The following is a 15,287-nucleotide window of genomic DNA, read 5'->3' as shown; positions in this document are numbered from 1 at the left end:
CTTCTTGCCTTTCATAAGCTTCTCATGAACAAGGAGACTGCTTTGTAACTCATCTATGGACATAGTAGTTACATCATTGGATTCAGTGATTGAGCACACTACATAGTTGAATTTCTCAGTCATTGATCTGAGAATCTTTTCAACAACTGTCACTTGCTCCATTCTTTCACCATGTGCAGTCATGTTATTTGCAATCTTGAGAGTTCTTGCAAAGAATTCAGTGACAGATTCAGTTTCTTCCATCTCAAGAATCTCAAATTCACGTCTTAGGGATTGCAATTGCGCACGTTTCACCTTGTTTGAACCTTGATACTTGCGTCTCATTGCATCCCAAATGTGCTTTGCAGTGTCACGTTCCAATATGGTTTCCAGAATTGTTCGATCAATAGATTGGAAAAGATAGTTCTTTACCTTCAAATCCATAAGCTTGCTTGCATCTGCAAGCCGTTGTTGTTCTACCGTCGCATTCACCGGAGCTGCAAGTACTCCATGTTCAATCATTGTCCAGTATTCCTTCGATCGGAGAAGATTCTCCATGAGCATAGCCCAATGTTCATAATAACCATCGAACTTAGGGATGGATGGTTGAGCAAAATTGGAGTTTTCTGCCATCGTGATTCAAAGTGGACGAAAGAATTGAGCTGAATGATGATGAATGCGAGCAAAAAAGATGAAGAAAACGGTTAACAACCACCGTAACTTCCTAACAAACCGCCGTAACAGACGCCGGAAAACTGCAGTTTCCGTTGAAAAAACGGTTGGCGCGCGCGGGAAAAAAAAGAAGGTCTTGGATCAAGGCTTAGCTGATACCACTTGTTAGGTAATCAATGATCCATTGTTTATTCGTTAGCAAAGGTTGCCTTATATAGGCTTACAATGTTGGGCCAAGCCCAATCAATCTAGGCCCAAAAGAGCTTCCTAACAGCACCTTCAAATCATTATTTATTGAATAATCTAAGACTCTGGTTAAACTCTGCGATGGCCGTGTCATTTTATATAGTTTGTGTGGTTATTGAATAAACTAAGACTCTGCTTAAACGGCAATTTGAAACCATGAGTATATGTACAACCAAGTATAAATACATGAATAAGGAAGGTAGAGTTTGTTTCACTCTTGCTGACACGGAAAGAGTTAAAGGTAGTTTTCACCTCTTGTAGCAACTAAGCTGGTATCATTTTGATAATGCAATGAATCATTCAAAGATCAGTTTCAAAAATTCTAACCAATAACTCATAATTTAGTAAATCATCAATAAAACAACTTAAGCTAGGTTTGCTTAAATAACCAATAACAGCCCCAGAATGACACATTCTAATGAGATGAGGTTTATATTCTTTAAGTGAGGGAGAAGCCATGGCACTACATGAGGCTATATGAAGGAAATGATGCAAAGAGGTTTCACAAATGTTACATTTGAAACCAATTCAAAAATTATAGCAGATGCAATTCATCGTAGGAATACCGGAGTTTCCGAATTTAGCTCTATTATCTCTAATATAAAATGTATCTTAGCTCTAAATTTTGAGGGGAAGTATATATAATGCGACAAGCGAACATGGTTGCTCGTATACTCGCACGGGCGGCCATTTTTTGCTCTAGTCGCAATCTCTTATATGATGAAATGGTATGAATTTGCTTTTGTCAAAAAAAAAAATAAATAAAAAACGTACTTAACAACAAAAAAATTACAGGAGCAAGGGCTTTTGTTCAGAAGAAACAAAGCACAAAATGGAGGTAAAATCAGAGCACAAAAAAGGATGTGTTGTGGTTGCAAAAACAGGGCATAAGGGTGAGTTTTGGATGCTAAATCAGAACACGAGAGACGGTTAGTTATGATCGCATAAATAGAACATCACAGATTCAGTCACGAGACAAAGGGAAAAAAGTTTTTAGTAAGTTAAACGAGTGATGAAGCGGAAAAGGGTTGTATATCCAAAATGCAAAGACTAATTCCTTGAGCCAGGTAGGACGACAATGGACGCGCATCTGCAGAGTAAAAGGGTCATCAGAGATTTCATCAAGTCGTGCAGAGGCATATGGAAGGTTATTTTTGAAACGGATTCCAAAAGCGTGGTGGATGCAGTTAATCATTTATGCAGTGGTAGTTCAGAATTTAGTTTTCTTATTTGCCATAATAATAATATCCTGTTGTGTAATCCAAACTTCAAGGTTAAGTTTATCAAGTGGCAAGCGAACATAGTTGTCCACACACTTGCTAGGACGGCCAGTTCTTGGCTCGTCGCTGTCATTTTAAGACATTATCTATTTGTATCGCTCCCTTATTGAATAATGAAATAATATAAGTTATTGTTCGTAAAAAAAAAACAGCATGAGTTATTAATGATTTTGATCCATAAGAATAATTTATTGAGTTATATGTTGTTGTGACATGAAAAATGTTAGGTATGCCTGTGCCAGACTATAGAAATATTAGGAAGCCCTTGTTACATCACAGTTAAAACAGGCCTACACTGTGACGCCTTTTAGGTATACAACACCTCAAATTCAAATTTATAGAACTAGCACTATAAATTTATTAAAGAAACTAAAGCATTGTTTAAATTAAATTCAAATTTCATTACTCCTAAATTGCATCCCATACATTAAAGAAACTAAATCAATACTGCCTACTATTTTATTTTTTCTGTTAATCAGGTATGTTTGCACGCAAAAATTGCGAAGACTGATTCTTCGAGCCAGGTAGGACAATATTGGGCGTGCATCTGGATATACTAATACCTCAAAATATTTGACATTACTTATCAGAGCTGACCCTCACCGTCTCATCCAACTGTTCTTAATCTACTTAACATAAACATGACTTAATACCACATAATATTCATTATGGTGTAGATCAAATGCTAATGCAACCTTAAACAACATTTTTGTTCTAATAAAAGCACAGCTTTAGTGTATAATTATTATGATAACTTATTTTCTAATAGTTTTGATACATGACAATAAAGCCATTATGTATATTACATTCAAAATTCAACTACTATTCTTAATCAGAAATATGAAACACTTCTAAAAGAACAAGTCTTCAACTCAACACTCTCAATAGGCAATTTGTCATCAGGAAAAGGGCAACTAAATTTCTCTTCTTTTTCTGGCAGCAAATCACAAGGCTTAGGTACCACATTGCTAGTAACTCCTTGAATATCAGTGCAATTCCATTGCAACTTTTTCCCAACAGTATGAATTGTCACATCGGAAATACAAATATCAGTAAAAGGGTCATTAGAAATTCCATCAAGTCTTGCAGAATATGTAACATTTTCTGCATTAACATTACTATAATTTATTCCAGTAATATTAGGAAGTGCTTTTGGATCAAAGTTAGGATCAGGGTGTGATCCATATGAACCTGTCATCCAAAACACATATTTCATTGTGTGCAATTTCAAACCTCTAACAAATATATCTTTCACATATGCTCCACGACCGACGGCAGTTTTGATTCTAACTGCTGATTGTGTATTGATGGCTGTGAGATCTTCAACTCTAATATCTTTGATTCCACCTGACATTTCACTTCCTAATGCAATCATAGCACTATCAGGGGATATACATTTAAGTCTTCTAATTACTATTTGTTGACTTGGCATTCCAAATTTTATTCCATAATCATCCCAACCACTTTTTATTGCTACACAATCATCACCAGATATTACTTGACAATCTTCAATCCTTACATTGGTACAAGAATCTGGACAAATGGAAAAAATCATCAGAGCAGTTACAATTGGTCTTAACCTGCTGGTTTGCGGGGTAGGTTCCCCAACATAATCCAGGGAGGTAAGTAAAATCAGGTCAAAAATTGGTTCAGGAACGTCAGGTAGAATTCGAACTCGGGAACTCCCAAGTAGTTCATCTTTAGTTAAAGCTCATTGACCACATGAATCTAATTAGCATTGAGGTATAATCTATGTGGCACAGACACATGTAGTTGCATGCAAATATTCTATTTCTCTCAGATTATTATCGATGTCAACGTGTCAGTGTTAATATTATGATAGTCTCATAGGTATAATATTTGTTACCTGGATTTATTCCATCTGTGTTGGGAGAATCAATTGGTGCAACAATGTTCAATCCTTGAATGATAATGTCACTGCAGTAATGGTAGAATATCATTAGTATAACAGAAATCTCAAGTTTTAATATTAATCATGAATGCATGAAAATGAAAATTCTTATCAAACCTGCTATAAATTGGATGGACAAACCAAGATGGAGAGTTAATCAATGTGAGATTTGAAATTTGGATTTGGTTAGAGAACATAATCTCAATCAAATATGGCCTAGTGAGATTCAATTTATCTGTGTGAAATTTGTCCCACCAATAAGATCCTTGACCATCAATTGTCCCATTGAAACCTAATTAACAAATTAAAAAATGTGACATTAAAAATATTTTCAATTTTTCAATGAGACACATGATGTTACTAAATTTTAATAATAAGTCTGGTAATTTTACCAGTGATAACAACATCTGTGAGATTAGTTCCGAAAATGAGACTACTAAATCTTCCATCAGGTGCATCCCTTCCTTTTCCATATGATGGTAAGACAGGAAGTGAGGGCCAATCTGACTCATCCTGTCAATTTTGACCAATGATCGATGAGTGAAACTATATATTGATGTCAAATTTTGTTGAACTAACATTGGAAACTAAAAATATTAGTTAGGTATTCATAATTGTATTATGCTAAAGACCGGTGATCAGAGAGTGTGTGTATTTAGAAGAAGGAAAATGTTATGTAAACACATTTATTTGATAAAAATACAACAAATATACGTTTTGCGTACTTGTGAGGGGAAAGAGAGTTATGTTAATTTTGTGTCTCAAAATTTGTGTTTGAATAACACACCTTTTAGAAGAAATATCAAACTATCCATTTATGTCAAATGTGTATAACTAACATGACAAAAAAGTTAGTTAGGTGAGATTTTAGTGATAAAGCATATTTTCTAATATTTTTACTGTGCTATTTATCTTTTAAGTTATGTTTTCCAAAATAGGGGGCATACATAGCTAGGATTAATGTCATAAGATCTAATTCAACTGATAATGTCTGATAATGTCGTTATTGTTATGTTTGGTCACCTACACCTAGGTTCAACATATAGGTGGTTGTTGAATCAGTATCAAATAGTCAAGTTTTCAAACCAAGTGTTTCGCAAAAAAATTATATATGCATCTCTTTTAGACCAAGAGATCTTTGATGAAATAGACAACAATGTAATGACTTTGTAAATGCATGATTGAACATAAATATGGATTCCCTGCGAATATGTATATCCATGGGATCAACATATTGGTAGCTGTTTGATCAAGATTATATGGTCGGTATTTTTGAACATTAAAATTAAATAATTAAAAATCTGTATTTCTAGACCATCTGATGATCTTCATCAAACGGCCAACCAATGAAAGCATAGTATATTAATCGTATCTATTTCGATCAAACCTATATTACAATAATTTTACGGCACAAAAAAATTGAGGTAAATAGGTACCTGAGATCCAAGAATGACAGCATTATTTTGGAGGAAAAGAGTGAAATGACTTGTAAGATTAAAGCTACCAGTTAGCCATTTTCCTGGTGGCACCACAAGTAAAGCTCCACCATCATTAGCATATTGGCTAAGATTTCTAATTGCAGATTCAAATGCTTTAGTATTTGAAGTTTTTCCATCACCAACAGCACCAAAATCTGTCAAATATGCAATGTGCTTTCTGCAATTAATAGCAGGGTACTCATGCTGATCATTTCCCCTAGTAACTCTGCTTTCTGCTACTTTCACTCCTGTTGATCCTAATAACACAACTAGGAAAAGAACCCCAAAAACCTAAAAATAAAAAATATGTGAATCTTCTAATTAAAAAAACACAATCAAGGCCAAGTTTCCTTGGACTACACTAACAAAATAGTAACACCAACATAACGAATCAAGAAAGCAAAAGCTCCGACTTCAATCGGACAACCTACTAGTGGATGATTGAATTGATGTCTTTCAGATCAGTTGGTCTTTGGACCACGTACCAATTTTTTAAAAACAAAATTCAAGGAAGATAATGTTCAATTACATTAAAAAAAACAAGAAATATCTCAATACTATACTATATAGTACAAACACAAATTTAAACAAAAAAAAAAACAAGAGATTAAAAATTACATGGGGGATTTTGAGTTTTGGACATGACATCATTGTTAGAGTGTGACCAAGATTTTGTTCAGTTTTCATTTGTGACAAACTACAAAAAAAGGGGTCATATTTATAGTGATGGTTGATTAAGGAAAAATGAATGTGATTGAGTAACGGCGTTATATCTAAGGAGAGATTAACGGAGAATTTAAAAAACGTGGTGATTGGAAAGACTTAGGAGTTAGGAATGTGAAAAAATAGTGATGGTCACATAAAGTATATAATTCCGTGTTAGGAAATCTTAGTATGGTCTTGTGTAGTGGCGGTAATATAGGCATGTCTTCATTCGTGAAAATTAATGTATCATTATGTATAAAATAGTTTCCTTTCCTTTCTTGGCAAATTTAATCGTCATCAAAGAAATTCATATGTTATCTATCTTTAATTGGTACAGTGCCGATTATCGTTAGGCTTAGTAGGGAGGAGAACACTTCGATCCCCGCAACTATGATCGGGAGAGGTTGAAACCACGTGATCTCAGAACTAACATCTGAACCAGATTAGACGATTTAGTGGACCGGATACTGGTGGTCGAAAAAAATATATATATTTGTATCCAAAAATAAAATTCATATCTCTTTCAATTTTAATATTTCTCTAAGGGTCATTTTGTTCAGTTTACTAGTTAAGTATGGGGTTCTCGTAATCTCGTGCACGACACTCTTCAATGTAGCTCATATGGCTTGCTTGCGTGTGAATTGTGCGGTCTGAACGAAACCATAGATTGTTTACAAGCTTGACAACTTCAGTACATCGGATTTTGGATAATATCAAGTCTTTCTCTTATAGGTGGTTAAAAGCGACGAGTAGTACTTTAACTTTGAATTGCCATATGTGATGGTCTAATCATTTACTTTGTTTGGAAATTATAGTTTTCTTTATGGTTTTGTTATTTGTATTTTGAACTCTCTTTTAACTTTATAGTCTCTTGGCACGCCTTATGCTGATGAGATTACTTTTTTCTATATATGCATATCTCATTTGGCTTGTTCAAAAAAAAAAAATATCTCTCTAAGGGTGCTAGAAAGATTGCTATAAAGGGCGTTAGAAAGATTGCTTGGTTTAGATGTCTCAAAGTGGGTAAGTCATAGAGTGATGGAGGGTTGAGGTGAGAGATCTTCGAGCCGTGAATCTAGTGTTGCTTGGTAAATGGAGATGGAAACTAATTTCTGGATGAGTGGGTTTCTAGAAAGATACTTCCTCCGTTTCTTTTTACTTGTCGTTTTAGAAGAAAAAAAAACAAATAATTAAAAAAGTAAATTTTTGCATCTTATCTTCCTATTATACCCTTATTTTAATTCACGAGTAATTTTTTTTGCACACATTTTCTCTTTCTAATAAATTTAATATATTATGTACCAAAAAAAAATAAAAAAACGTTAGGTTTATATATTAAATCTTTTACGGTTTCAACAACTACTCCTAAATATTTCGAATTTACATGAGGGTATAATAGACAAAATACAACCTTAAATTATCAAAACGACAAGTAATTTGAAACAAATATTTTTTTCTAAAACGACAAGTAAAAAGGAAAGGAGGGAGTATAATTTTGGTGTGATATGGATATTTATTTCCCTCCCCTCGTCTTGGAGGGAGGCTTGAGGGTCTCAAGAGGGTCTCTTGTTGGTGGAGGAACATGTCTTTACTAGGTGATCCTGAGGATACTATCTCAGATTGGTTTTTAGATGGGGTAACTAAAAAGGTTTGTAATTGTCGCACGACTTTCTTCTGGTTCGATCCTTGGCTAGGGGGAACCCCACTGAGGACTCAGTTCCAAAGGCTCTTTCAAACTTTAGCCCAGAGTACTATAGTACAGTGAGGGAGATGATAGTTGGGTCGAAGGTCAATGGCTTTGGACCGCTCAACAATCTCTACAACAGATGATTTTTGTAAAGGTGTGAAAACACAAGAAGGAGGGTTGAATTGTGTTTTAATACAAACTAAAACTTTTTCAAGTTTAAGTTTGGTTCTTGAAAGCAGCGGTATCAAAGGTAAAGAGATCAAGGGAGAGACGATGAACATAAGGAAGTTATACTGGTTCCTCTCACAAACTGATAGTAGTTCAGTCCCCTTGTAATTCCAAGGAATTTCCACTATAATCACACAAGATTACAAATGCTCAAGCACACAGCAAGAGACTTCTACAAAATGCTCAAGCACTTAGCAAAAGACTTCTAAATCTTATATGTAAATAAAGATTGTTGTGATAATACAAAGCACAAATGAAACCTTAGAGCTAAAATGAAATAGACATCAAAGTATTTTTGACATGAATGAAATTTAAAGGTTCAGAACTTGAGTGTTTGTAATATCGAAGTGAGTGTGCAAAGGATAGAAAACGTATTCGTTAGTTGACTTCACAATGGAGTGTTGTTTATATAGTCAACTAGTACGCTCCATGTGTAGATGACCGTTGTGCAAAGACGTTGTAGCCAGCTGATTTTGACTGCGCAGTGAAAGCAACATGTCATACCAAAGTGGTAATGAGTTTCCACTACTTTGTTTCTTGAGAAACTGTATGTACCAAACAGAGAAACTTTCACAGTTTGACTTCACGCTCCTCCAAACTTAGAATGAGGTTAATAAGCTTGATTATCCTTTTTGATTCCTTATGCCAAAACAGGGAAAGATCATTTTATCTTAATCTCAACGTTCTCTGAAACTTCTGGCATGAAAGTTACTTATCAACTCAATATGCGTTGATCAGCTTCTGATGACTTCTTGCCGCTGATGGTCAGATGCTTCTGACGCGTTCTTTCCTATGATAGCTGCTTGCTTCAGAGTCTTCTGAATGGATAAGAGCCTCTTGTTCATCTTTGCTTCTGAATCCCTTTTAGACCTTGTTTCTTTTCTTAAGAACTTAGGAATATCAAAATTTGCTTATAAGATCCTGCACACTTGAATTAAATGTTAGTACTACCAATTGCGCATTTTAATACTTATTGTTATTATCAAAACTTATAGATTTTACTTGGGGCTTTAGAACCAATTTTGTTCCATCATTTTGGTGTTTGAAGCACGACCCAAGTGGTCACTATTCAGTTAAGTCAGCTTTTATGGCGCTTAGTCATTCCACAGATGACGAGGTGATCTTCTTTATATAGGAAGAAAGGTTGCTTTAAAAAGTGTGAAAAACTTGGGCCCCTTAAAAAATGGAGTCCTTTTCCAGGCAACGTTTGTAGGATAGGTTGCCGACTCGTCAAAATCTCTGCTAGCGGGGACGTCTTAGAGATGCCAGTGCTTCTGTGTGTGTGTGTTGATGAATCCTCGCCGATCGCTATTTTTAGAGTCTTTTTAACTAAGTTTTTAATATGATGTTATTAGTTTAGAGTTTAATTTAGAATCATTTTAAATAAATTGTGGTTTTCTATTTGTTGAGTCAATTAGATGTTTTTCTCTATTAAAATAATATTTTTTGTAGTTTTTATTTTCTTTGTTCAACTAAACAGATTTATGCTTGAGAACAAATATTATTAATAGGTGTTTTAGTATAATGTGTTAGTGTGAATAGATAATAAACTAAAGCTGGCGCAATGAAACAAGATAACGTAATGCTGGCCCAAAAAGAAAGCAAGACATTGATTGGCTTATCTGGCAAAAAGATAAACACTAGGTTTGTACGTAATCTTCGATGGTTGGGTGTGAAGTTTGTGCCTTCTCATGGCGTTTTAGGGTTTTTTAAGGCATTCTTGGGCATGGGCGTGTGTAGAAAAGATACATTGGGTGGTTGTTAATTTGACATACTACTGTGTGGACTATCTGGAAATCTCGAAATGACGTCTTCTTTATGGAATGGGTGTCGAGTGTCTGGTAGATAAGGTGAAACTTTTATCTTGGAAGTGGTTTCTATGTAAAAACCTTGACTCCCGCTATTCGTTTTATGAATGGTCCGGGGTATCCACCCTTATACTAGAACCAATATAGTTTGTTTGAGTGTCATCTTTGGTGTCGATGGGTCTCGATGGTATCCACCTCGTCTTTTGCTTTGACCTACTTTGTACTTGATCCTTGTCTCTCTCTTCCCGAGGGGTTTTCTTGTTGTCGTCGTGCCTTCGAGGAGTTCTAGTTTTGGTGGTGGTGTGTCTCCTTGTTTGTAATTTTATTTGTCGTTTTGTTTTCTCATCTTACCATAGAGATTGTTAAGTTATGATGTACTCCCTCCGTCCCAAATATTAGCAAAAAGTGGTCAACCAAAGTGGATGTATTTGGTTAAAAATTTAGTCCAAATACATCCATTTTGGTTGACCACTTTTTGCTTATATTTTGAAACGGAGGAAGTAAGTGTACTTCTGATACTTTTTTTTTTTTTTTGAATTACTGTTTTTGTTTTTTTTATATTTATATATTATATATTTGTCATTAAAAAAAATTATTACAAAAGCTAATTAGATAATTTTTTAAAAAACAACCCAACAATATTCACGGAATATTATTTATTGCGATTTTTTTTTACAATCATTATTTACCGCGATTTAATCATTATTTGCACGGGTCTTATGCGTTGTTTTATACAATAGGTATTATCAAAATAATAATAACAATAGCAGATATCTAAATGTGATATAGATATCAAATGTGTGTTTATACATATGAAAAAACTTATTTATACACCACATTTGAAGTTACCTTGGTTTGGTATATTCTTCATTAATATTGGTTAGCAATATCTTTAATTCATTCTTTAATATAACTCTTTAATATAACTCTGGAAATGACAACATATAATTGACCATGAGAAAAAATTGATGTTGAAATAAAATAAGTTTTTTTTATAATAAATCTCATTAGAGCATTATGAGTTGGATAAACTATTTCATTATCGAATCTATCATTTATATTAATTTGAAACATATTGGGACAATTGATCAACTCTCTATATACAAAAATATTGGACAAAAGATTGTTAGCAAAAACATTAACTATTTCGAACCAAAAATAATAAAATATACAAAATAATAAAATGAACAAAAATAATAATAATAATAATAATAATAATCTATAACAATATATAAAGGGGATAAGGGAGTTTGGGCTGACTTTTTGTTTGGTCCATTTTGCCCTTCACTATAATTTGAAATCTATAACAATATATAAAGTGGATAGGGGAGTTTAGGCTGGCTTTTTGTTTGGTCCATTTTGCCCTTCACTATCATTTGAAATAACACTTAACAATAATACCAACAATACCCTTGATTTTTTTAGTAGCAACAAAAATCTTTTATTAACAAACTCACAATAACATAAGACATATCTTTTTTTTCCGACATAAGTTAGACACAGGCAGGCGCGGAACGCGCTTGCCTGACCGCTTGTAATAATAATAACAACAACAATTAGTATCACACATTAAATGAATATAAGTAGATGATGTGACTAAATGAAAGGTTTTCATTGATTTAAGTTGGTGATGTGGATTAGGGTTTAGATAATCAATTGGACAACTATCTAGGATATATATATATATATATATATATATATATATATATATATATATCTATATATATAATTCCTAAATAGTTCTCCTAACCCTAATCCACTTAGACCAATCAAATTATTTCATTTAGCCACATCATCTATATTATTATTATTATTATTATTATTATTATTATTATTATTATTATTATTAGTTATTATTATAATTATTATTGTCATCTCTATACTTTTCATATTCTACATTTATATATTTATGCCTTTTTAATATACACTCACTCAAGCTTTTACTTAACCTTTACTTTTTTTGGTGAATATAATAATTTTTGCTTACTATATTATAATAAGGAGAATACAAAAATACACACTAATTAACTTTGTAACTCTCGGTAATATATTTTTCATCTCTTAAGTCACAATTCAATTTTCATCCCTTGGACTCTTCTACCAATATTTTAATATATAGCTTACAACTGTTTTAATTTGTATCCTATTCATATTTTCCTAACTAACCATTACGAATGTTAGAAACAAATATTTTCATCCCCTGATGCTCAATCATCTGCTTAATAAGATTACCATTTATTTTTCCGGTTGAATGTGAGAATAGATTTTTTCATATCTTATAATGTGCAATTTCTCTTTCCATTATCTTGCCTCTTCATCTTTTGTGCATCAGGTATAAATACTTATGTTATTTTCTAAAACCATGATTTGTTGTAGTTATTTTATTTTTTGCAAAAATTAACTTTTTGCATAATAAATAAAATTAAGAGAATTAAATAATATATACTTTATTTTTAATTGAATTATGTAATAGTTGTTTTACTTTCCTTTACTTTTTTATTTATTCATTTTTTTATTGATATACTTATTTTTATAATTTTTGATTTTAGGCTTTGGGTCATCATCTCTTACTCAAACGAACTGAACTGTGAGGTTGATGCTCTTCACATATGTCCCTTTGGAATATTTTTAAAAGGTATGTACCCTTTAATTTTATTTATTTTATTTGAGTTTTTCTAATTCTGTCACTATTTATATGCCAATTGTGTGACTTAGATTTTGTCACATATCTTTTCATCCAATCCTTTGTGTGTTTTGAAATAGATTTATATGTTGTGCGGAGATATATCATATTACTCCTGTATATATAAATTTTAGATAGTCATTCTGTTACTCATGTAAAGTAAACCATAATCCTTAAACCAATAATATTTCTTCATTTAACCACTCACTTACAATGCCACACCACTTCTCCTTAGAAAATAAATCTTTTGAATTTCGGATTCTCGATCTATTTTATTATTATTATTATTATTTTGATAATATGTAATGTTTCAGTTTTATGCAATTGTAAAATAAAAATAATTGCATCACACCCGTGCATCGCACGGATAAGGGTCTAGTATATATATATTTTTTTTATATATATATATAGTATGACATTTTTTTTATCAAATAAAGTGAGACATTTAAAAAATTGTTTTTGTTGTTTTGGCAAACCAACGAAATTTTGTCTTCGTGCCATTTACTAGCATTACCGTTAAAAAATACGCATACCACTTTTATATTTTTTTTTTTTTTTTACAAACCACTTTTATATGTTGACTTGTAAAAATAAAAATAATTAGCTTTTATATGCTGTCATAAATATTTACAGATGTAAATATCTAAAGTCGAATATAAAAAAAAATATCTAAAGTCAATTATTCAAAAGTAAAATATGAAGAAGTCAATAACAGTTATCTCAAAAATATGTATTTCCCAACAAAAAAAAAATTCAAAAGTAAAATATGAACAAGTCGTTAACAGTTATCTCAAAAATATGATAACCTCTAATATGGATATGGTCGGAAAGCTGGACATTACTATATATATGGGTTAAAAAAAATTGTCAGGTAGTCTAATAACTATAAATTTCACCTTAGTGTGAAAAGTGGGATGTTCGGTGTTTGAACCACATCTCTTACATATAAAATACGATGTTCTATATTAATTGAGCTAAATTCATGCGGACGGATTAAATATATTTTTAATTTCATTAAAAATAATAAATTTTGTTTTTGATCTCAATTGATGTATGCAACTTTAATTAATCCCTGCTAATTTTTTAAAATTGTTTAATTATACTTAAACAATTAACTTTTTAAATATTTTCTCTTTTCAAACTTGTTTAGAACACTATAAAAAGTTTCTTTACAAGAGTTTAGAATTTTTTTATAATGAGAATAATTAATATAAATTTTTTAAATTTCAAAAGATAAAGAAAAAAGTAACGAAAATTTCGATTTGGAAATTAAATTTTTGAGTTTTTTTTTCAGATGAACTTTTTATAATGTTCAAAAGTACGAATTGTATTAACCGTAGACTAAAACTGTGTGCATAATAATTTTATAGGGACTAAAAATATGTTTACCTCTTACTAATGCTATTAATGTTTAGTAAAATATGAGTTTTGGGCAGTTTGAGTTTACTTATTTTTGAGCTTATGTAAAATAGTTTATGTAAATAAATAAACTTTTATGTATTATTATAAGTTTTTCAAGTTAGTTTATGAGAAAAACTTATTATAAAGTGAAAACTTATGAATCAACATAAAATTTTAGTTATTTGTATAAATTATTTTCACAATTAAGCTCAAATATAAGTTAAATTCATCCATCGTTAGTTGGTTAAGTGGTGATTGGTGCTGGACATAGTAGAGAAGATCACGGTTCGATCCCCAGCAACTGCGATCGGAAGGAGTCCAAAACCACTTAATGTCAAAACGGTCCAATATGCCTGATACTTGTGGTGAAAAAGAAAAAAGTCAAATCCAAATATGTCATTAATAGTATTGCATCATCAGTGTCCACAATTCGTAGATCAATTGACAAAAATTTCCGAAATTGTTAGGCCGAGCGTTAGGACCGAAGTTCAAACCCTTGCTCCCACACTTATATGTGTGTCTATTTATAATGATTTAGTCATTTCATCTATATACCCAAAAAAACAAAAGAATTGCATCGTCAATATAAATTAATTTTATATCGACATCCAAAATTAATTTATAGTATCAGACCATATTATTTTTTGTTGTTGTTTTTTTTGTTTAACGATATTCATTCATTCAAATTGGTAGATATTACATCAATCAAAATCATTACATATTCAAAATCGCTAAAAACTAAAAAATCTGCGAACAAGCTCACATTCATTAAAACGACTTTATCTTTAAGCCTACAATTGATATAACGAAATACAAGTGTCTGAAATAATCATGCCTCTGTATTAGATTTGGATCGAAGCAAATCTACAAATCTGAACAAAACAAACATCGTTCAAAGACGGAACTCAAAACAAACACCGTACAAAGACGCGAGACGTCAAACAACACTGGACAAATAAATCACAAAGATGAAAAACTCAAACGAACTCAAAAATATGTGAAAATAACTTATTTAAATAAAAACGTAATTGAAAAAGGATCAAGAGGGGTTGATCCAAAATCGATCAAAATTGATCCAAAATCACCCCTCTCTAATCGATGAACAAGAAGAAACCAGAAAATTAGGTTTTTTTTTTTTCCTTTAGAGCGGCGGCCAACAGAAAATTTGCCATATTATTTTTTGTTGTTAAATATTATATCTATTACAA

General features: G+C 31.9%; 1 protein-coding gene across 1 annotated transcript; it reads right to left on the bottom strand.

The window, feature by feature from the left end:
* Positions 1–2,554: 2,554 nt before the first annotated feature.
* On the bottom strand, positions 2,555–6,317 carry LOC123906157 (probable polygalacturonase). The gene is made up of 6 exons (XM_045956012.1): positions 6,186–6,317; positions 5,526–5,858; positions 4,482–4,602; positions 4,207–4,381; positions 4,045–4,115; positions 2,555–3,710 (listed from the first exon to the last, which is right to left on the bottom strand). The coding sequence occupies exons 1-6, from the start codon at positions 6,252–6,254 to the stop codon at positions 3,010–3,012; spliced, it is 1,470 nt and encodes a 489-aa protein (XP_045811968.1). The 5' UTR covers positions 6,255–6,317; the 3' UTR covers positions 2,555–3,009.
* Between the last annotated feature and the right edge of the window lie 8,970 nt (positions 6,318–15,287).

The sequence above is a fragment of the Trifolium pratense genome, linkage group LG2 (assembly GCF_020283565.1).
Source record: "Trifolium pratense cultivar HEN17-A07 linkage group LG2, ARS_RC_1.1, whole genome shotgun sequence".
NCBI classification, from domain to species: domain Eukaryota; kingdom Viridiplantae; phylum Streptophyta; class Magnoliopsida; order Fabales; family Fabaceae; genus Trifolium; species Trifolium pratense.
Note: the sequence above shows the minus strand (reverse complement) of the source record. Positions and strands in the feature narration are given on the sequence as shown.

Coding starts and splice junctions, on each gene's coding strand:
- LOC123906157 (XM_045956012.1), bottom strand. CDS start 6,254: ATGAAAACTGAACAAAATCTTGGTCACACTCTAACAATGATGTCATGT. Junction 5,859..6,185: donor CAAAACTCAAAATCCCCCAT/GTAATTTTTAAT, acceptor TTTTATTTTTAG/GTTTTTGGGGTTCTTTTCCT. Junction 4,382..4,481: donor CACAGATGTTGTTATCACTG/GTAAAATTACCA, acceptor TTTGTTAATTAG/GTTTCAATGGGACAATTGAT.